At 39.7% G+C, this 21,171-nt stretch overlaps 1 protein-coding gene across 5 annotated transcripts in view; it reads left to right on the forward strand.

Moving 5' to 3' along the window:
- USP22 (ubiquitin specific peptidase 22) overlaps positions 1 to 21,171 on the forward strand; it is a 90,302-nt gene that overhangs the window by 40,866 nt on the left and 28,265 nt on the right. For 3 of the 5 annotated variants that reach the window (XM_068207184.1, XM_068207181.1, XM_068207186.1), the window contains exons 3-5: positions 604 to 717; positions 1,266 to 1,310; positions 5,963 to 6,064. In XM_068207184.1, the coding sequence (XP_068063285.1) occupies positions 604 to 717; positions 1,266 to 1,310; positions 5,963 to 6,064 (261 nt within the window). The remainder of the gene's footprint in view (positions 1 to 603; positions 718 to 1,265; positions 1,311 to 5,962; positions 6,065 to 21,171) is intronic. The other 2 variants (XM_068207183.1, XM_068207185.1) reach the window with 2 other exon arrangements.

The following is a 21,171-nucleotide window of genomic DNA, read 5'->3' on the forward strand; positions in this document are numbered from 1 at the left end:
GTGTTCATTTGTTTGTTCTGAAAGGGTGTGTGAAATGAAAAATTGAGACAGAAGTATCCTGTGGCATTAACTACCCTGGAAAACCTTTCCCCCGGAGAAATAGCTTTGAATTTGCAATGCTGTCTTCTGTTTGAGCCTTCATTTGTGTTTTAACTAGGTGCTTCCTAATTATTTTAATGGCCTTAAAGAGAAATGGCTGAAGTCTCAGTAAAAGACAGTTCAAACTCATACATCAGCTCTTACAGTGCTGGTTCTGCGTGCATTGTAGCCAGTCACTGTCCTGATGCCTGTTGGTAACTCAGGAGTTTGAAAGGTAAATTGTGGGTTACAAACAGCTTGAAGGCAGCTGATGCTTTGTTGTCCTGCACAGTTTTCTTGCTGTGCCAGAAGCAACTGAATAACTCACACTGAAACTGGAAAAATGTCTGGGCTCTTCTCTTTTTTTTTTTTTTTTCCCTTCCAGATTGTAAGGTACAGATTTTTCTTCTTCTGTGGACTGCTTGGAAGAAGGAGTGCCTGACTTGGAAGCCTGCTTTAAAATGCCTTCTGGTTTATGAACTCACATCTTTTTTCCTCCTCCCCAACTTCCCTTCTGTTTTGCAGCCATAGACCTTTTGTATGGGGGTATATACTGCTTTATGTGTCAAGATTACATATACGACAAAGACATGGAACAAATTGCCAAAGAAGAACAACGAAAAGCTTGGAAATTACAAGGTTTGGTTTTCCTGCCTGAATTTCTTGTTTCTGTTTTTAATCATACCTGTCCCTCCCATTTGTTCAGTGGCAGAAAAACACTAAGGGGAAGAAAGAGCTCTTTAGAGAGAGTAGTGCAGGCCATGGGAGAGATATGTTCTTCCTTTGCAGGAGTCAGACTGTGGGTTTAACACACGCACCGTACCTAATTGTAGCAAAAATATTTTATTTTTAATTGCAAAAAAATTACAGAAATATCTAACATTAATCCTGAAAAACTTGCATAATATTAAAAGTTAGATCTGTATTAGGTAGAGAATGTAACAGTCTACTCCTTTAGGCTTATTTACGTGGTACAGGCAATAAATCTGTTCCCCTCACATGAAATGCCACCCTTGTGTGTGACTTTTTTTTTTAACTTCTTTTTTTTAAATAGATCATGCCAGCTTACTTACACACCTGTGCTTTCAGGGTACACGCACAGTATCTATGTAGAAATATTTACACACAAATATATGTACACACATTTGTTTTATTCAGTTTGCTTTCCCTAATTTTTTCTTTTTTAGCCTTCACCCCAACAGTGGTTTCTCACTACCAGTGTACAATGACAGGTAAGAGGCGTGGGCTGGCGACGCACATCACTAACAAGCGTCCCTTTGCTGATTATCCTGCCATTTTAGACATGAATCACAGTTAAGAATGCCAGTTTTAATGTGCAAATCGTTTTCCTCTTGTTTGGATATGTTCCAATGATTGAATAATTGCAGCAGACTTGATTTCATATGCTCTTTCCTTGATAGAATTCCTCCAAAACAAACCTTTTCTCTTTTTATTTTTTGTTTTGGTTTTGGTTTTTTTGTTTGGAAAGGAAATATCATTTATTCTAAACTGAGTAGTTTGTAAGCATCACTTTTAAAAGCTTGTCATCTTCCATTTCCAGTGGCCTCTGGGGGATATGTTTTCTTAAAGTGGGAAAGTCTGTATTTGAAGACAGATGACTTCTGTCTAGTAATGTCTCTTCTGGAATCCATGGCATCCTGTTTCAATGTGACAGCCTTAGTCAGGGCTGATATGACTTCAAACCATTCTTAACCTCATTTCCAATTTTAAAAATAGCAGCTAGCATCGTATTAAAGAGAGCTTTTCTGCTGGCTCAAAAGATAGCTGCCTTCACTTGGTTCCTACTACAGATCCCAGTCTGCTTCCTGCTTGTTCCCTGTCTGATGGAAGGGAGTCACAGGAAAGGAGGATAGTGAGTCCTGGAACAAGGAAATACACCTTAAAATCTTTGAGCTCAAAGCACTGGTTTTCAAAGCAAGACAAAATGGGAATATGTTTAAAAACCTTTTATTCAAGCTCTGCACCTCTTCTAGAAACTCCTTCAGTCTGTTTGGGGCACCAAATGAATCAGCTGCAGCAACATAACAGATCTTCACTATGCTATAGAAGAGGAAACCTCCCCCAGTTCCTTACTTTTTAATATGCAGATTTAAAGAGTAATTTCTTAGTTATGTTGTCCTTATCAATTGATACATTTGTGCTTTGTGGACTGAGATGCAGCCACTTTGTCCTGCTATGGACATCAGCCTGCTGTAGTTTATATTCCAGGGAATTACAGCTACAAGATTGTGGTCCAAGATGACCAGAGGAACAGAGTTGTGTAGAGAAGGTCAAAGAATCACCCAGAGGAACTGCCAGGCAGGCAGCCTTTATACTGATTAACTGACTATTGAATGGCACATTAAATATATATACACAAATGCATATTTGTGTGGATATGCACATTCCATCTTCTGTCCCTGGAGAGCTAATCTGTAGTGACCAGTGGAGACAGAGAATCAAGGAATAGACACCACCACTTTAAATTACTGGAGTCTGTAATGTAGATTTTTTTTCTTTAAAGTCATGGCATAGGTTCTTTTTTATGTCTTTTTATTATGAAACGACGTGTTTCCTCAAAAATTTATCTAAGGAGTGAGAAATGTACTTAAGAGAAATAATGGAGAGCTATGTCTTTTTCCTTCTCTCTCTGTTGTTCCAATCTCTGTGCTCCCTTCCTCTTGTTTTCTGAAAGATCCCTTCTTGCTCCAAACTGAATGTCAAGAGGAGCACAAACCCCAAACTTGTGTCTTGGGTTTATACTGCTACCACATAGTTAATTTTCCTCAGATCTTTTTTGCCAACTTAAAGAACTTCAGAACTGAATCCAGTCTGCAGAAACTGATTGGCTTAAAAACTGAAGGGTAAATTCAGTATATTTTCAAATTTCTCTCCACAGTGCTTGAGGAGTGTTAGTTTATACTTTAATAGATGCTCACATAACAACATGATGCCTGGAGAAACAAACAACTTTAAGAAAACCCCCAAATATCATGAGATTCATTTCATACTCCTGTAGTATTGACTCCCAGTGTGCTGAGTTCCCCAGTCCAGCTGTAGTTCAGGGTTATCTGATGTAACTCTGAATGTTGAAACTTGGCCAGTATTTTTTCCTTTGGTATTGAATATAAATAACAGGGGAGGTGAGAATACACAGAGCCCTTTGTTCTAATTAATGTCTTAATTTTTGGGAGAGGAAAAATTGGAATTTGCTGAAGTTTAGCAAAGTAAGCAATGATTGAAAAATTGTGACTTCTATAAACCTGAGCCTTCATTGCCTTTTCCTTCACTCATCCCTATGCCCCCGATGAATTCTCTTAGAAATGCCAATTTGAGTATATCGCTCAATAAAATAATTTCTTAGATGGAGATTTCACATGCTGACTTGAATCTCTGGCTATTTTATAGCAGCATTTTAGAAATGACTAATTTTCACTTCTCTAACACTACTTTCCTTTAATTGTAAATGGTGACCTGTGCATGGTTTGCAAATCTTTGTTTAAGGTAGTTTATATTGGAGTTTTTGGCATGCTTGTGAGTGTTATTAAACCTTTTTATTAAACCTTTTTCCTTCTTCGTCTTTTGGTTATTTTTTGTTGTTGTTTTAATTTTTAAATATCAAACATTTCCTAATAAATGGCTCTGACTTTTCCAAATTTTCAAGAGTAATATAACCTCATCATTCCTGATAAGTTATATAGTTGGAATGGAACACATTTTAATTTCTGTGTCTGACTTAACTTGTGCTCCTTCTTATGAAAGGCTTCTGCAAGAATGTTTTCTGTCTGGTTTGCTCTGTTTGTGGCACTAATTGCACATATTTTTTTTGTTTCCTTTCATCTCTTTTAAATTGAACAAATATTTGATTCCATCAGAATCCTTAAAAGTAATCCAGTCTGTCATGTTTAACCTTACTTAGAGTTGCTCTTGTGACATGCTTTAGTCCCATTCCCTACAGTATTTAAACTATATAATTATATATAGATATATAAAAATATATACGAATAGTGCTGCTGATACACGTGGAGCTATTGCATGCCTAAAGTGCACATGTGTTTCCAGGTATGGATTTTGTTGTATTTGACTTAAACTAGGATTTAGACATATCTAAGGGTATATTTTTTAATTATGATCAGGATTCATCACACTTTCTGGCTGCGTTTGGCCGTGTTTTAACTGTAGTGAACCCAAACACGGGAATTTACAGCTGCACAATGCAATTGCTGCTACTAGCATGGTGTTACCAATGAATTTATATAAATTCCTGAGGGAGCATTACAAATATGACCAGGGATGCTGGAGACATCCAGTGCCAAACCTGTTGGAAGCCAGTGTTCCATCCTCTGTGAAGTGTCCATCTGTGCATCTCCAAAGGGTCTCTGCAGACGTGCAGTGTGTCCAGAGCATTGCAGCTGTGTTATCTCATCAGTCTCAGTCATTCCCTGCCTTTTCTGTTTTCCTGGGTGTGTAGCTTGATGCTGAACCTGGGGTAAAGGAAGGGGATTCTGGTATTGTTCCTTAAGTTCATTGCATAATCTGTTGTTGAATCAAATAAAGTGAGAGATGGGTGTATTTGTGTAAATAAGAATTCTCTACTCCTTGAGAATCTAAAAATGAGACCTTGTATTACTAGAACCTGGAGGGTCAGTAGTAACTATGAATTGAACATTTTTGGGAGGGTAGTTTCTGACAAGCATAGCTATTTCTGAAAACAAAGATCAAAGAGCTATTAAAATTTAATGTATATTATGCAGAATGTGTAAGCCTCCAGCTATATTTTTCTACTATCCCTTTCATATGTATGATTTATAATTTATTTTCTGTAGCAAAGTGCTGCTTCTGCTCCATGCATTCTGTGAAAAATAACTCATAATTGACTTTAATTCTCAGTTTTGGAATAGACTGCTTGCCATCTTAAAATTCTTTATTTTTAATGCCGAGATGCCTTTGTGACTCACAATAATTACCTTGCACAGCAATTTCTGTGCTACATGGAAAGCTGCAGCAGAATTGAGCTGGTCAGCACGTGAGCCTTCACTGTTATGTTTTTATTGTATCAGGTTTACACTGAACACAGCTCTGTGCTGATTTCAAATCTGGTCTCCATACTACTGACCTGACTCATTTCTACTTCACTTTCCTTTGAGCAAAAGAAATCTTCTGGAAATTCAATATTGGTCTTCAAAAAGAATGATGACAGATTTTAGCTCATGAAAAAGGGTAGTTTAATATTTGGAGAGTTTTGACTGGTTGGTGGAGGGAGGGTGGTGTTATAAACTACTACTAATTTCATTTTTAGATAACATTAGATACGTCAGCAAAGTGAATGTCAAAAATTAAAACTTGTCTAATCCTCTGTCAATAGTATAAGGAGAGGCCATTCTGTGTAATGGCATATACATGTAGTAACTGTTTAGTATATTGAATTACTAAATTCTGCTGTTCTCTAAAGATTATCTGTCCATTAAGTTGGGTCAGTTTAGATTTATTTAATAACTTGTCAAGTTCATCAATGCTGGTTCTGTCATTTAACCTCCTCTGAGCACAAAGAAATGTATTTTTGAGTAATAGCAAGTTTATTCTTGTGCTGGAATTTCGTTTTATTACTGAAAGGAGGATTATAAACCAATAATGGAAAGTTTATTGCCGTAGCTGTTCTTTATAAGTAAAAAAGTGCCTTTTATGTCAGTTCTTCTTTGTTCAAAAATTTGGTGATACCTTTTAGAACCATATTTTTTGAGAAGGGGTAAAAAGCAATCAGTGTCCTTAACTTGTGCATAAATTGAATCTAACCTAATGGACAGCACATTGAAAATTTGACTTGAACAGAATTTTTAATCCTTTTACTAAAGAACTTCCTGAAACTTTGTTTTCATCTGCTTAGGCATTGGAGAGAAGTATTCAACATGGGAGCCGACCAAGAGAGAGTTAGAATTGCTACGACACAACCCCAAGCGAAGAAAAATAACCACAAACTGCACCATAGGTGAGTTCCAGAAATCCTTTCTGGAGCCAAATTCTCACTGATGTGCATGTTCAAAATTCTGTGTTGTTTTTCCATTGGTGGTTGCAGTGGATTTCTGTAAGCTTTAGAATAAAAAAATCCGTTTATTTTGCACTACCTTTTTCTTGCTGTGGAAGGATATCTGCTCTGTCACTGCAGGTACAGCTGATGATTGAGCTGTGTAATGGCTTCAAAACACAATCCTTTTTTTTGACAATATGCTTGTAATGAGAAATCAGCGATACTATCTCAACTCAGCCTTCATCAGAGATCCCGTGCAGGGATGTGAAGGGAAATCCTGTAGTTGATGCATCCTTAACCAAAGCAGTCTATTGGTAAATGTGGTTTAGCAGAAGGACCACATTCCTACTTCATGTTTTACACTCTAAATGGGATCTCTTCAATTTCATATGAGCTCTAAAAAGTGAATTTATTTCTCCAGTGGTGTCAAATAGCAGGTTTGAAATGCATCTCAAAGGTTTAATGCTTAAGAGTTCAGTGGTCTGGAGCAAAGAATTCTCTGAAATGTGTGCATCTACTCCTGGCTGGACAGTATTTGGGTAAAGGTGATAAAAATTAACAGTTCTTCCAATGTTTTCCCTGCTGTTTTTAGGTTGGGTAGCAGGGGGTTAAAATTAGCTCCCTGACAAGCTCTGTTTAAGATTATTGGGCATTTTCCTATGCTGTTAAATGCACAGTAACATTTTAATGGTGAAGTTTGGAAATAATGGTTAATGGTACAAGATTGTTAATTGTACAAGGTTGGAGGTGTAGCCATAGACATTGAAAGTAAGAAGCTGATTTTTTTCCACAATTTTAAAGCTCTGTACTGTTTCATGGAACATGTCACGATTTCAGCACGTTTGCATTTGTCAAAATACACTGAACATATTTTCTAAAGCTTTCTAATGTCATGTTTCTAATGCAGCAAGTCATTTAATCCAAAGTATGTGTATATTTATTTGGAAAAAATGCACTGAGAAGCACAGAGTAAGTTGAAAGTGTATATAAAATGGTAATTCTAAAGAACCTATGTTTTTGCAGTCATGGGACAGGGAAGACAGTTGGAAAAACATCTGGACTTTGGAAACTTTAAGCAGCCTAGGAAAAATTAACTAAGCAAAGATTGCTTGCATCATGTTCACATTGGGATTTGTGTTCTGAGAAACTCCAGTATATTTTGTAAAGAACATTACAAATTCGTAAAGATAATAGAGCTGGGGAGGGGGGAAGGAGTTTGATAGAATTTTGAAGGTTACAGTGACCTTTGTGAAGAATTGAAGCACATTTCAGTGTTTCTCCTCCCAGTCAGAAGGAATGCTCTGCTTGCTCTTGGAGGATTTTAAATCTTTTGGGCTGTTTAAAAAGGCCGTGTCTGGTTGCATGAAATCTCATCTGCGGCTGCCTGGGCGGGGGAGCTCCAGGAGCACAGGGAAAAGGGAATGACTGATCTCTTCACTTCTGCAGGCCTGCTTTTAAGAGTTCTGCTGAGCCCTGGAGCTGCCTGTGTGCTGAGATTTAGAAAGTAAAGAAAAAAATCAAAGCACCCAGGAGCCATAATGCAGTTTTGGGCTGCAGTTAAAAGCAGAAAGACTTGCTTTCTTTCACAAAAATGCATTGGGGGTTTAACTCAAGGAAGAAAAGATCTGCCATTGTCCTTGAGCCTTTTCTCTCCACCTAACCTGCTGCTAAATATAAATCTGCTTCAGTGTCTTTTTGACTTTCCTCCCCTCACTTTGACTTGTCTGTTTGCAGTTTTCAGATCAGTGAAGAGCCTATATGCAAACTGAAATGCTGCAGTAGTTGGACAGTCTCGTTTCTCTCTTTTTCTAATACTCAATTCTTTTGACATCAGGTCTTTATCAATCCCATAGCAGATATTAGTGAATCCAGTTTATCTTCTGAGGTAGGTAAATGGCTCAGAGAATAGGCATGATGTCCAGTTTTATTGGTTCTGGAAATGGAAATGATGCTGATAACCATCTCTGATAGGCGCTGCACATCTGTTGAGCACTTCTGTTTACACAAGAGTCTGTTAAAACATAACCAGCTGCCTTTTATGCATAAAATGCTCTTTTCAAAGCTGTTTTAAGAGGAAGGCCAGAGGGAGGTTTGTGGCTTTCTATCCTACCCCCAGCGATCCACAGTTATCGCTTGGGAGTGGAACATTTCGCGGCTCCGCCATGACCTGGAATGATGGTTGTGCCAACACTTGTTTCAGCATTTGTGTAAGACAAGTCTGTCAGAGTTATAACTAAAATAGGTGGGACAACAGAATGAAACCTGGGCAGGTGTGGCCTTGAAAGGATGTACATAACTTGTATTTGAAGGATTTGCATGTGATTTTGAGCCCTGACAATAAAGTACATTAAACTTGATGTTATTCCTGTTAAAACACACTTAGGTGGTACAATATGTTTGTTGCAGTTGCCTATCACATCTGTATTACGTGCCTGACACTCATTTAGGTGGATGTTTACTCCATGGCTGAACATTCTGGGTACATGAAGGGAATTTTTTTATCCCAGATTTGTAGCAATTTCATGGTGCTTCTCAAAACAGCTGGGTGTGTCTGCTGCTTTTTGAGCTGTTTGAACTTTTGTACAGCTGCAGGATCTTTTGTCTTTGATCAGCACCATGAATTAAAACTGAAGAATACTCAGACATGAGATGAATATCTTAGAATGGAGACTTGAACTGGTAGTTCACCAGAGGAAATAATGTGCAAAATTCACAGCTCTTGATTTTTCTACTTGAGTGACAATTTGAAACCCATTGAAGAAGGAACTTCTTGGTCACATCCTCAGAAAAAAGAGGAAAAAAACTTAACAGAAATCCATAGTTTTTCTTTGGTTCTCTTTAAAATGCTGTGTGTTTCCATCTCATAGATACTTTTCCATCTAGTAAGAAGATAGTGCAGGTAACTTGACTTGAATCTCTATTTTGCCATTGAGCAAATTGCTCTTGAAATGAGAGCTCACACTGGGCACTTCTGCGGGCTGTGGAGACTGTGCTGATTCCTGTCTTTTTGGATGTACAGGGTTGTTCCCAATGTTGCACATAAGCACCTTCAAAGTGACTTGGAACACACTGTTAACCAAGTGGAAACGTTGAGTTGTCTTACAGGCAAAAAGCCATGATGAGAAATCCTTGCAGTGTGGATTTTATGTGGGACATTGCATGTTCTGGTGTCCTGACTTGACATTTTGATGGAGCTTCTGTATTTCATGAGATTGAGGAGTAATGTCACGTCCACTCAGACCATAAATGTGCTCTGTGGAAGCAGTGTCAGCTTAAGATATTCTCAGACCTTGTTTGACCTCAGACACTTGCATGCTGATTTTTTTCATTGTGTTGCCACAGCTTTTTCCACAGAGCAGACTGGAGGGATGGCATATTGTGGGGAATGTAGAAGTTTCCCAAGTTACTTTATGTTGCTCTCAGCAGCAGGACTGCTTAGTGTCCTGGACTATTCAATATTCATAGAAATGCTCATCTTGATTTTGGGTTAAAACTGATGTTTCAAGCATCCCCATAAACACAAAAACTTTTACATGGAAAAATTAGGTAAGATTTAACAGCTATGAAATTAGATTCCAATATTGTAAAAGAAAAAATCTAATTTTTTCAGTCTCCTCTTGTCTGTAAAGTGGCCTCCCTCTGCAAGGGAGGGAAGGGACAGCGCTCCACATTCATTCACAAGCAAATTATTTGTTAGGGGATTGAACTAGTAGTGATACAATGTCTTTTGGGAACTATTTTCCAAGCTCATCTTGCTCTGCTGTCATTAATACCCCCAGCAGATCCATTCTCCTGAGTATATGAAATATTAGCTTGGGATCAGCTGCTCTCTGATTAGCATATGAAGTGACTTTGTGGCTAAAGATGGGTGTATTAACAATAGGAAGAATTAGACTCCCAATGCACATGGGTAATTAGCAGGAGCCACCCGGGATTCCCATTTGCGGTGTTGCAAAAAGGCAGAGGGGAGACAAACCTTTCCAGGAGACTGAGCAAATCTTCTTCACCAGGAGTGATGGGATGGAGAGGTGGCAAAACCAAAACTGCCTGGGATTAGCAGGTGGGTTTTGCAGCTGCAGTGCTGAGCAGCCTGATAGGCCAAAGAGCAGCATCAGTGGAATAAATATTGCAGAACTCCCATGTGAAGGTGACAAGGGAAGAGGAACAGTGACCTGGAAAATATTTCTGGTTCTCTAGACAAGCTACCAGAAGCATTTTTGCTTCTCTAACTTGGAAGTGTTGAAGGTTGCATGAATACTTGGATGTTTTTTTGTGAATGTACCAGCACTCAGGTGGGCTCTTTCTCCTTGGATGGTACTTAAGGTAGCTCAAGTGGAAAAATGGAATGAAAAATTTGGTTTGGCACAGCACCACATTTTTAGCTGTGGCTTTAAATTTAAATTACTGATTTGTAAGCAGTAATACTTTGATATTTGAAGTTATGACTGCACAAAGTGCATCCTGAATAGAAATCTCTGATTCTTAAATTTTTTTAGATTGCTGTGTGATGAAGGAAAGAAAACCACCTTTAAGACTACCTCAGGTGAATGTTTCCTCTTTGGCTTTATTTGTATTAACTTCATTATTAAAATAGTTTTCTTGATGAAGAATTGCTTCTTACAAGGTTGGATTGGTAAAAAACAATACCTTCATATCAATAGGGAGAGCCTTCTGTTCCTGTTTTACTTTGTCACGAGCTTAGCATGTCTGACCATTGGACCCAGTTGTTTAGTACATTTCTTAGGTCTAAAATTGATAAAGCTGATCCAAAATATAATTTTAAAAAGCCTTCTCCTCCTAAAGCTACCAGGGAATTCTAAGAAAAATTAGAGGAACATGAATATTTTAAGAATTCTAAAACACAAGTAGTAGTTTACTCTCTGAGGTTTGTAGAGCTGTACTTTCAGAAAGTCTTGTTAAACTTCCTAAACTTAGCTCTTTATCAATATAAAATAGAAGCTTTCCTCTGCAAAAGGCTTTGTGAGGAGAAATTCTGGATTGGATGCTGCAGTTGCCTTTTTGTGTATTGACTGTCACCTGGTTTTCCAAAGCTGGTGCCAGAAAGCAATTTGCATCACTGCAGTAATGTCACTGTGTGTGGTTTATCTGCACAGCAGTTGATTATCTGTGATTTAATTGTTCCTGGATAAGATTAGGAACATCCCAGTTATCAGTGAAGTCCCTGCAGCAATTTCCTGCTTTGAGTGGGCAAACTTCTGTTGTAGAAACTTTTGTTAGACAAAAAATCAGTCAGCATCTGAAGAGCTGAGGGATGAACAGCACTTTCTCAGAATGCCTTGTTGCCACCAGGCCAGCTCCAATGAGGAATGAGGGGGATTCTGATCTTGTTACCTCAGTACTTGTTTGAATTTTAGACTTTTCAGGAGGATCAGGAGCTGCTGTCACTCAGTGTATGAGCTGTCCTGTTGATGTTTTCATTTCACGTCAGCTAAAACCCCAGCAGACTGTACAAATTGTGTGTGAAATCAGCAGTTTACAGTTGGGGTTGAATTTTTCTGTTATCCTGGCTTGGAAAATTGCCATTCCTATTACTTGCATAGAAAATACTTTAATTTTGTAACTCTAGGTGGCTCTTGGGGATTGGAGGCAAAGGAAGATATCCTGTGTGTGTTTGCACAATGGGAAATTCCTTAGAAGACAAGGTTGTTGATCCAGGGCTTGGATCATGTTCCAGACTTCTAACTGAAACCTGATTTTCCTGCTCTGGACTTCTTAGAAGTAGATCCATGGTTCTTACTGATCCAGACACATTATTTTTAGTTTACAGACAGTGTTTCATTTTGATTTACCTAAACTGTTCTGCAGTTCCTCAGGTGAAACTTCATCACTTAAATCCAGTTGAATAAAAGCACCCAAAAGAGCCTCTTTTTTTTTTTTTCCCTCATAGATGCTGATTTCAAGTGTAAAATGTTTGTTGGCTCAATTACTTGTCTTACCTCTTTCTCTACTGGTAGTTAATTTTTTCCTGTGCTGTGTTTTCTTCACTAAGACATTTTGTAAACTTCAGTATGCAGTCAAAACAGCAGCCTTTCAATAAAAAATGCAGTCAGTGGCAGTGACTTTGTCATCTGTTAGAATGGGTTTTTGTGGAAATCTGAATTTTCTTACCAAGGAAAACCCAACAGCAGCACTTAGCCAGAATCTCATTATGACTCTCTGAACCAGATACCTTATTTAGATGAGGTATTTGTTGTTACAGATACGGAAGTTGAGAATTAGCCCGTGGAGCTGCAGTGGTCATGGACAAGTGCCTGTTGTCTTGCCATGGGCAGAGATGTGTCCTCAGCATGAGGAGGTTCATTTCATAGAATCACAAAATGGATTGGGTTGGAAGGGACCTTAAAGCTCATCCAGTTCCAGCCCCTGCCATGGGCAGGGACACCTTCCACTATCCCAGGTTTCTCCAAACCCTGTCCGGCCTGGCCTTGGACACTTCCAGGGGTGGGACATCCATAGATCTCTCTAGCCAACAATTGGAAATAAACCTTGATTTACCACAGTGTTTTCACCTGATTAACTCAGTGTCAGCACAGCAAGCATGGTGTTTTCAACAAGGCCAGTCATCCCCATCTCAGTTTTGTTCTTTTGTGGATTGCTTTTGGATTATATTTACTCTGACCTTCCATTCTGCTCTTTCCTGTCTGCTTCCAGAGTTGGCTTTCTGTGGCCAGAAGGTAGATACAGTATATACTGAAAGCAGGAATATGCATAAACAGCATGTGGCATGGTTTGTGTGTTGTGGATTGTTGGACGAGCTCTGTGCCAGTTCATCAACAATAATTTGTGCATATTAATATATTTGGATGCATTTAATTTCATTGGCGCTTAGCCTGCTCCTTAAGTTATTAATTTGTGAAATCTGTTTGGAGGAAGGGTAAAAACTTGTAGGCAGCATATGGTGTGATATTGGGGGGAAAGGACGGCTGCGGGTGTGAATTTTATTTTGTCAGTTTGGTGGGAGTACCTCTTGTTCTTTATGGGTGCCATCTGCACAAGGCTCTCTCTGCAAGGCTTGTGCTCTGTGCAGAGCACAGAAGAGCTCGCTGAGCTTTTAACTTTGGCTGCTTTGGGGGAGGGCAAAGAGAATATTTTATTCTGTGCCACCTTTTGAAGTGTTTTGTTTTATATAAAGGCTTTTCTTTTTGCCAGAGGAAAACACCTTGGAGGGTCTACAGCTTAACTGGCTGTTAAAGGCCAGTGTCATAAAGCTCTGGATCCATCATTCAGGCGTTTTCACAAACATATTTCCTGTTCTTTGCCTGCTGCTGTTACTTTTTTGATGCTGGATGTCTTCTGTCTGTTCTTCCAGCAATTATGAGAATAATCATTATTTTAATGCTCTGGTTCTTAGGACTTCAATGTCTTGAACTTTATAAGGTCTGTGAGACAGGGCAGCTCCTGGTTGCTTTCAGAGCTTCTCCATAGCTTTATTGAACTTTAAATTTGTTCAGCTTTGTATATCTGAGTATACAACAAGCACCACAGTTGAGAGGTCTCTGGCTTCAGTAGTAAGTGAAGGCATTTTGTTCAGTACATATACTTAAATGTGACATTTGTGTTGTTCTTTCTGCTTTTCAGGAATAAGTGCCTTTTTGTTTCTGAAGCTCTTGTTTGTGACATGCTTCCACAACTCCAGTGGAAGGTGTCCCAGCCCATGGCAGGGGGTTGGAATTTGGAGATCTCTAAGCTCTCTTCCAACCCAAACCATTCCAGGATTCTATGATTCTGTCTTTCTCCTCCAGCCATTGATCTTCATATTTTACAGGGATCATATAATGCTTTGATATTTAGTAATAGATTTGATTATGTGGTTATTTCCAGTGACATGTATGAAAGATGTTTTCTTCTCTTGTGTGTACATTCCCCAGTGTTCTCTCAATGCTCAGAGGTCCTGGCAGAGATTAGAACAGGTTGAAGCACAACAAGCAAAATTTGTTCAGTGGGTCTTGATGTGCCAGGACAGGAATTCAGAGAATTTTGGTTCAAGTTCTACTGCAGAACTTAATGTCTTTTTCAGCTTTTTTCATTTCAGCTGAGAGAATCAAACAGAGAAATGGTTGCTGTGGATGATTACATGCTGTGTAGGTTTCTGGGTTTGAGAACATGCTGCATTGGTTTCTTCCTGACACCTGAGAGAGAAAAACAATTTCACAATGCAGATGGTCAATAAAAATGCTGAAATACAAAATTACAGATATAAAAACTGTCATTTTCCATGACCTTGAAGGGGGAAAAAAAAGGCTTTTATATGCAGGGTCCTCATCTTGTGAGATGGCTTAGCAAAAGATTCCAAACTACTCTTGCACAATGCAGAGATCATTTCCTTTAACTCCCCCTTTCCTTTCCCCCACATTTATTTTAAACTTAAGCTTGCTGTGGGAGACAGTAAATTCACATAGAGAAAACCAGTGATAACCCAGTATCTTGGGCAAGTTGTCTCCTCCCTCATTTTTGGAGCTTTCGTAAAGCTATTGCTGTTTGCAGCATTACGTTTATTCTGATTCAGAAGCTCTAGCACTAGGGGAGCTTATCTGTAGGTTTTATTGTATGTGTATCTTCCATATTAATGTTGCTGCAGCTCTTAAACTCTGACTTAGTTTGTTTACAAAGATGAGACCTCGGAGCACTTCAGAATACAAGAGGCATCAGAGAATATTGCAGAATCTCATAATTGAAGAGATTTAAGGACTATTTAGAGAAACATTTGTCAGGAATAATACAGGTACTGTTAATTCTACACTGAGGTACAGGGACAGATCAGGTAACATCTCAAGAACTTCTACAGCTGTTTCCTGTGATTTTAGTGGAAGATTCAATGCGCTTTTTAGTGGCTTGGTCAAAACCCCTCACTTTATTTTGTTTTGGAAACACGTTTCTTAATTTAAATACAGAGGGAAGAGATACTTTCAGTCCCTTGTCTAGCTTCTCTATTTACACAGGGCATATGAAAAATTAACCTTAAGGGGTTTGTTTGTTTGTATTGCCAGATATTTTAGGATTGCTGACTCACTTTACCAAGCTGAGGGTGTGCACACAGAAGCCAATTGCCACCAAATCAGAAGGAGGAGAACTTAAAGGACATCAAATGCTCCTACCCTGTCTGTGTGCTTGGTCTTAATCTGGGCATGCAGCCACTGCAAAGTAGTGACAGGCTGTAGCCTCACAGCCCACACCATCCAAGGAGATCACTTGCCTTGTGTGAAGTGCTCTTAGCCTGGAGAAACAGGAATTACAGCAATCCTAACTGAGCCTTACCCCTCCAGAGAATCAGGAGCACGGTGCTTGCACGCTGCTGAACACACACAGCAGCACCAGGAAATGAAATCTCAGGGAGTGTGCCCTTAGGCAGGGAATGGGAACTCGTCTGGGCAGTGGAAAGGCTCCTGTTTTGGCATCATCCGTTTGGGAATTGGCTCAAAGATGCACATGTTGGAAGTAGAGTATAGAGAGTACTTTGTGTGTCTGGCACACCGTGCACGCTCAGGAGTCGTTTCTGGCTCGGAAGTTTCCTCTCTGCAGTAATAATATAAAATTATACACTTGATGTTGGATCATACTCTTGGTACCTTGTTTGATGTGCTTGCTCCAACGATGTCACTTGCCCTTGGGTTCTTCCAACAATATGTGTCCGAGTGGGATGTGTGGAAAGGCCAAGCTGTTGCTCTGGGGAAGGATCTGTAGTAAAGCCACCTTTGGTAGTCATTGCTTAGAGATGTCATTTTCCTCCTAAGTCTGGCAAAGTGCAACCTTTCTTGAATCTCATCTCCATTTGTTGCTGGTTATTTCTGTGTTATTGCTAGAAATAACTAAAGAAGAGTTACAGGAATAATGCAAAGAGATTGCCTGGGTCCAGTGTTGTGTCATTGTTATGGAGCTGATTTTATTTGAAGGTGCAGCACAATACAGGGACTCCATTGAGCTCCTCCAGAATTGATTTTAAACCTTGATAGTTGCAAATTTAAATTTTCCTTGACACAGAGTAGTATGTGTGACACAAAGGTAATGAACCAAAATACCAGGCCCAGGCGATCTCTTTGCATTATCCTGTGACTCTTCTTTTGCATTACTAAATAGAGAGAGTGATGCATTGAGCCACAAATGCAAAAGCCCATGCACAGAATACCTATGCAGTCTAAAAATAACATTGAGGAGAGTTAGCAGCCCTCACTCCAGCAGCAGTTGTTACCTGTTCTCCAACCTTGCCTGGGTGGCAGCAGGGTAGGTAATTTTGGTTTCCAGAGCCATGAGGTCGAGTAGGGATCCAGGCATGAGGGCTGTTCACTGCTCAGCCTGTGGCTTTTAGCCACCTGCCTGCACTGGGGGTTTGTTACAGGAGAGGGGCTGGTTTTGGGAGGCACTGACAGTTCCTGCATCCCTCTCTTTTTCTGGCACTGTCTGTGTGTCCTGGCCTGCTGTGAGCGGGGTGAAGCTGGTCAGAGACTCATTGCTGTGTGCAGGGGGTGAGTTCATCCTTTCTGTGACACCTCTTTTGCAGTTGGCATCAGGTGGGCTGAGCTGTCGTGTGGAAGTGCCCTCACCTTCCCCTTCCTGCCAGAGCTGGTCTGTGTGCTTTGTACCAGGCTGCAGTGCCAGTAACAATGGCTGAGCAGTCTCAGGATGAGAAACAGGGGAGGATATCAAACACCTCTCTTGAGCTGGGTGCACTGGGCTGACAGAGCTGCCTTTGGAACCACTCCAACAATTCAGAGTCCCAAACTCCCTCATTGCAATGTTTTCTAACTGAGACAATTATTTTTAATATCTAATTAAATTTTACTTCTTGTGAGCTCAGTCTTTTTTTATTATAGCTTTGGTAGGTCACAAGAGTTAATTACACTCCTCATTGTAGTGGCCTGTAACATACTTGAAAATTGTCGGCCTGGCTCTTCCTCTACCAACACTATCTGGTTTTAATTAATTAACTCAACCAGTGGATTCTTCAGTTGTTTCTCCAGTCTCAAATATTAATTCCATACAATTTTTTACTCATGTTCTTGACTTTGCATAATTTCTTTTTAAAATGGGTGCTCAATTCCAGACATCGTGCAGCTGAGGTTTACCTGCCACCAGAGCACAATGACTTCCAGGCTTTCTCATATTCCTGTAAAGTTCCAAAATGCTGTTTGTAGAAGAACTACAGCTCAAGATTAAGTTGTTGAGGCTGAGTTACTGCAGCCATTACTCATTGTTTTGTGTTTGTCTGCTTAATTTTTCCTTGTTTCCTACTTCACAATTGTTTTCATTGAATTTAATTGATTTCAGATAGTTTCTCCCCTTTAACAAGTTGCTCTTGAGTTATTGTTTTGTCTTCCAATTACGTTTGCACTGTCCTGGTGTGGTTTGTCCCTTCTCTAAGTGTGTATTATGTGATGTCACTGAAGCTATTGAATAAGAATAGTGAATGCAATCAATTCCCTGTTAACTAAGAAGGGTGGGGGCAAAACTAAATGCTGGGAAAACATTTTTGGTGTCTCAGTAAGTGCTGTTGTTTCCATGTGGTGTGGATGAGCTAGGTCCTCTTCGTAGATGTGCTAGAAAATAGGTTAATCTCTGCTTCTGAACTGCTGCAAATCTCACTGTGCATCTCTCCTGGCAATGTAATGTAGGTGGGTTGTTGCCATTTGGTAACATTTCATGAGTTTGTGGATATTTTAATGGAGAAAAAGAATAAAAATATTCACTCTTGAATGGCAATTCTAACACGACATAAAGAATAAATCTGGAAAGTCTCCTAGGAATGCTGAGGTCACTCCAGAACTGCCCAGTTGCACACAAATATGCCAGAAATTATCCAAAAAAAGACTTGACGTTGCCCTGTGAGCCTGAATAAAGTACTTGAACATGCTTTTAAGTGTTGGATTTAAATCAAAACACATAAGGTAAGATTTTTCTTACAGACTGGGAAATATGAACGGCTGCGTTGTTTCGTTTATTTTGAACCACTTAAAATCTGGAAGGTGGGAAATTAACTCTCTTTTAGAAAAACAAAACCACCCTTGGTCAGGAACAAGCACCTTAGGAAAAGTAAGTGCATGCCAGAGCACCTGGTTGAGGTGCCAGCCTGCATTCAGTGCGTGGGACACATTCCCCTTTGGGTCTGGGTTGTCAGTTGCTCAGGTGGAGTGAATTGTGTCTGGATCACTCCTTTAAAAGGACTGACTGAGCTGGTTTTGCCTCGGGGTAGAGCTGTGTTAACAGTGAAACAGGTCAGTAATGAGGATGAATTCCTCCAACTCTGAACAGCAGTGACACACCAAGACTGAGAACTTTGGGGTTTGATGATTCAGCCTTATAAACAGTCCTTGTCTTCTGGTGCTGCTGATACATCCAAGGAGGAATAATGACTATATTGTTTTCTCTCTACAGTTAATGATTTTGGAATACATGTGCCACTCATGGCATATTCTTTTTCCCTCCAATGTAGCAGCTTCTGTAGCTGGACTCCAGTGTTCTCAACTGGATACAAACTCATGGACAGTTTCCTTTTGTACACATAAGCAAATTTTTTGCTATTGAGCAATATGTTACTTCAATAGCAATAGAAAAAAATGCAGTGATCCAGAAACCTTTAGCTGGAAATGGGAAAGTTAAAGATGGGGTTTCATTTAAAATTCAAATATTTATTTTTCCTATGATGATTTTTTTTCCATTCAAGAAGACCTTTTCTGTTTTACTGGCCTTTCTGCTGTGTAGGGGTGGCTAAACTTGTAGGTTTTTGTGCAGTGCACAATACAGTGTATCTAAAATAGTCCTGTAATTTATTTTCTCTCTGTTTACAGGAGTTATTCTTCATTGTCTTATGCTGACTGCTTCTGGACTAAGTGTCTTCTGTATTATCAGGGCTTTTAGATGAAGGGGCTGGTTTTTATTTCATTCCTGTCAGTGACAAATGAAAATACTTACTTATAGTTAAAACAGGAAAAAGAAATCCAAATTTTTATAATAATATTATCTAAATACAGTGTCCTCTGTCATCCTCTCAGCCTCCCTGCAGGATTCAACATGGCCTATGAATCTTGATATGCACATACATATATATGATATTCGAGATATATTTTTAGATAATGGAGTGATACAGTGAAATGTTAATGTATAGAATATAAAATATATAGAAAAATTGGAAAAATGTAATGCAGATCTCATTTTCTAAATTAAGATGTGTTGCTCTAAAACTCTCTTCTGACTTGTGATCAAAAAGGCTTAGCTTGAAAGTTGGTGGAGCAGAAGAGTGAGTGAAGCTCTCCAGGTTGTGCCTGTTGGTGATGGAATAGCTCTGGAGGTGGAGGGTGGGTGGGTGGTGCTGGTGAAGCAGCTCAGGGAAGGTGGTTTGTTTCCAAAGGGATTTACAGTGATCCAAACTGAGCAGTGACTGACCTGGCAGCCCTGAATAGCTGGAGAAGAGGAGTTAAGTCAGAAAAATAAAAAAGAGGGAGCATGAGCATGTTTTCACCTGGTTCAGCAGTAACCCAGGAAGGGAAGATGATTCCCCTGAGTGTTCATCTTCACTTCTTTGATCTGTCATGTAGTCTCTTGCTTGGTGTTGCTGTCAGAACTACTCTATTGAAAAAAAGATCTACTGATGAACCAATGTGAATCAATGAATCACATATTTTCTGCTTCCTCTTCTCCCTCCCAAGATGATTCTTTTCTTTCTGGGTAGATTGCATGTTCTGTGTTTGCTGGAGGTAGTTCAGTTGTTCAGTTAGTTTTTAAGATCATGTGGTTGAAATTTCTTCATTTAATTTGGCTGTGGCAAAAGATTCTGTAGCTTTTTCTTAAACAGTTGTCAAAGCAATTTAATACCCAAATGTGTTATTGGTAAGTTTGTAAAAAATGTTCTGTAAAAACCTCTGAAGAAAAAGTTCTAATTCATTTGACTCAGTGTTCCTGCTTCTGTAGTTACTGTGGGTTTCAGTCCCTGTGAAAGGATGCTTAGCTGAAGTGCTGGGGAATAAATTAACCAAAACTGCATGGTTGGGGCTTTTTTGGTCACTCACATGATCATTGGTGTCACAGAATGTGATGAGTTTTCCTGTGTAGACTCGTAATTTCATATATCTGTATACTGTTGCTTTCTGAAATGAGTATTTTTGTATTAACATTTCAGAAGGGATTAGCTTTGGAACATAATTGCTCTCGCTAACACCATTTGCAAAACTGCTGCTCCTGGCATGCAGGTGGAACAGCAGCTCTGGGTCTGACTGGGCCAGTGTTTGTAGCAACTCCATTCAGGTCATGTGTGATATGTTCTACACCTGAGAGCTGAGAGAGAATTTGGGTGTGATTTTAGGTGCTGGGAAGTAGGGTAGACCTCTTCTGAAATATTTTCAGAAAGATGCTCTTAAACGTTGTTGCTAAGTCTTGTTGGATGAACACAGGACGAAGACCCAAAATTCTTCTAGAAATCTTCACTGCTGTGCTACACTGTTTGTTTCCAAGTGTGATGTTGAACTGTCTTTAAAGATTTCAGTGAGCTCTTCCTCAGCATGCACTGACTTGTGACACCATCTGATGGAGCTGCAGGGAAGCATCAACACCAGGCTGGGGGTAGGGGACAAGGATTGCTCTAAGGTGTTGCCAACCTGGGCTTCGTGTAGAGAGGATCTCAGGCTGGCTGTGCTTTGGTGCATCTGAATCATCTCCTGGTTGTCTCACCAAGGTGCATCGTCCAGTGACTGCTGTGCTTCCTTCCAGAGCCTTCATTGCACCACATCTCAGGATTCTGCATGAGAACATTTGTTCAGACTGGTTTGTTTGCTGTCTTTCCAGTCCCAGCCTGAAGCTTGGGTTTAGAGGCAAACAGAACCTCCTCCATAAGGGCAAGATTGGGTTTTCTGCATTTTCTATTCATGTGTGGTCCTCTCATTTCCCTGCTTCCCCACCTCTAATTGCTGTAGAGTTGCATTTATGGAGAAGTGGAATTTCCTTATCTTGTCTTGGATTTTTCATCTCCCCTGCGTGGGTGTACTGGCAGAACCAATGTTCTGGATCTCCCTGCATCCCAACAAACATTGTTGCCCAGCGTTGCAGATCTATTGCTTTGAGCA

This window comes from Anomalospiza imberbis, chromosome 16, assembly GCF_031753505.1.
Source record: "Anomalospiza imberbis isolate Cuckoo-Finch-1a 21T00152 chromosome 16, ASM3175350v1, whole genome shotgun sequence".
Lineage (NCBI taxonomy): Eukaryota > Metazoa > Chordata > Aves > Passeriformes > Viduidae > Anomalospiza > Anomalospiza imberbis.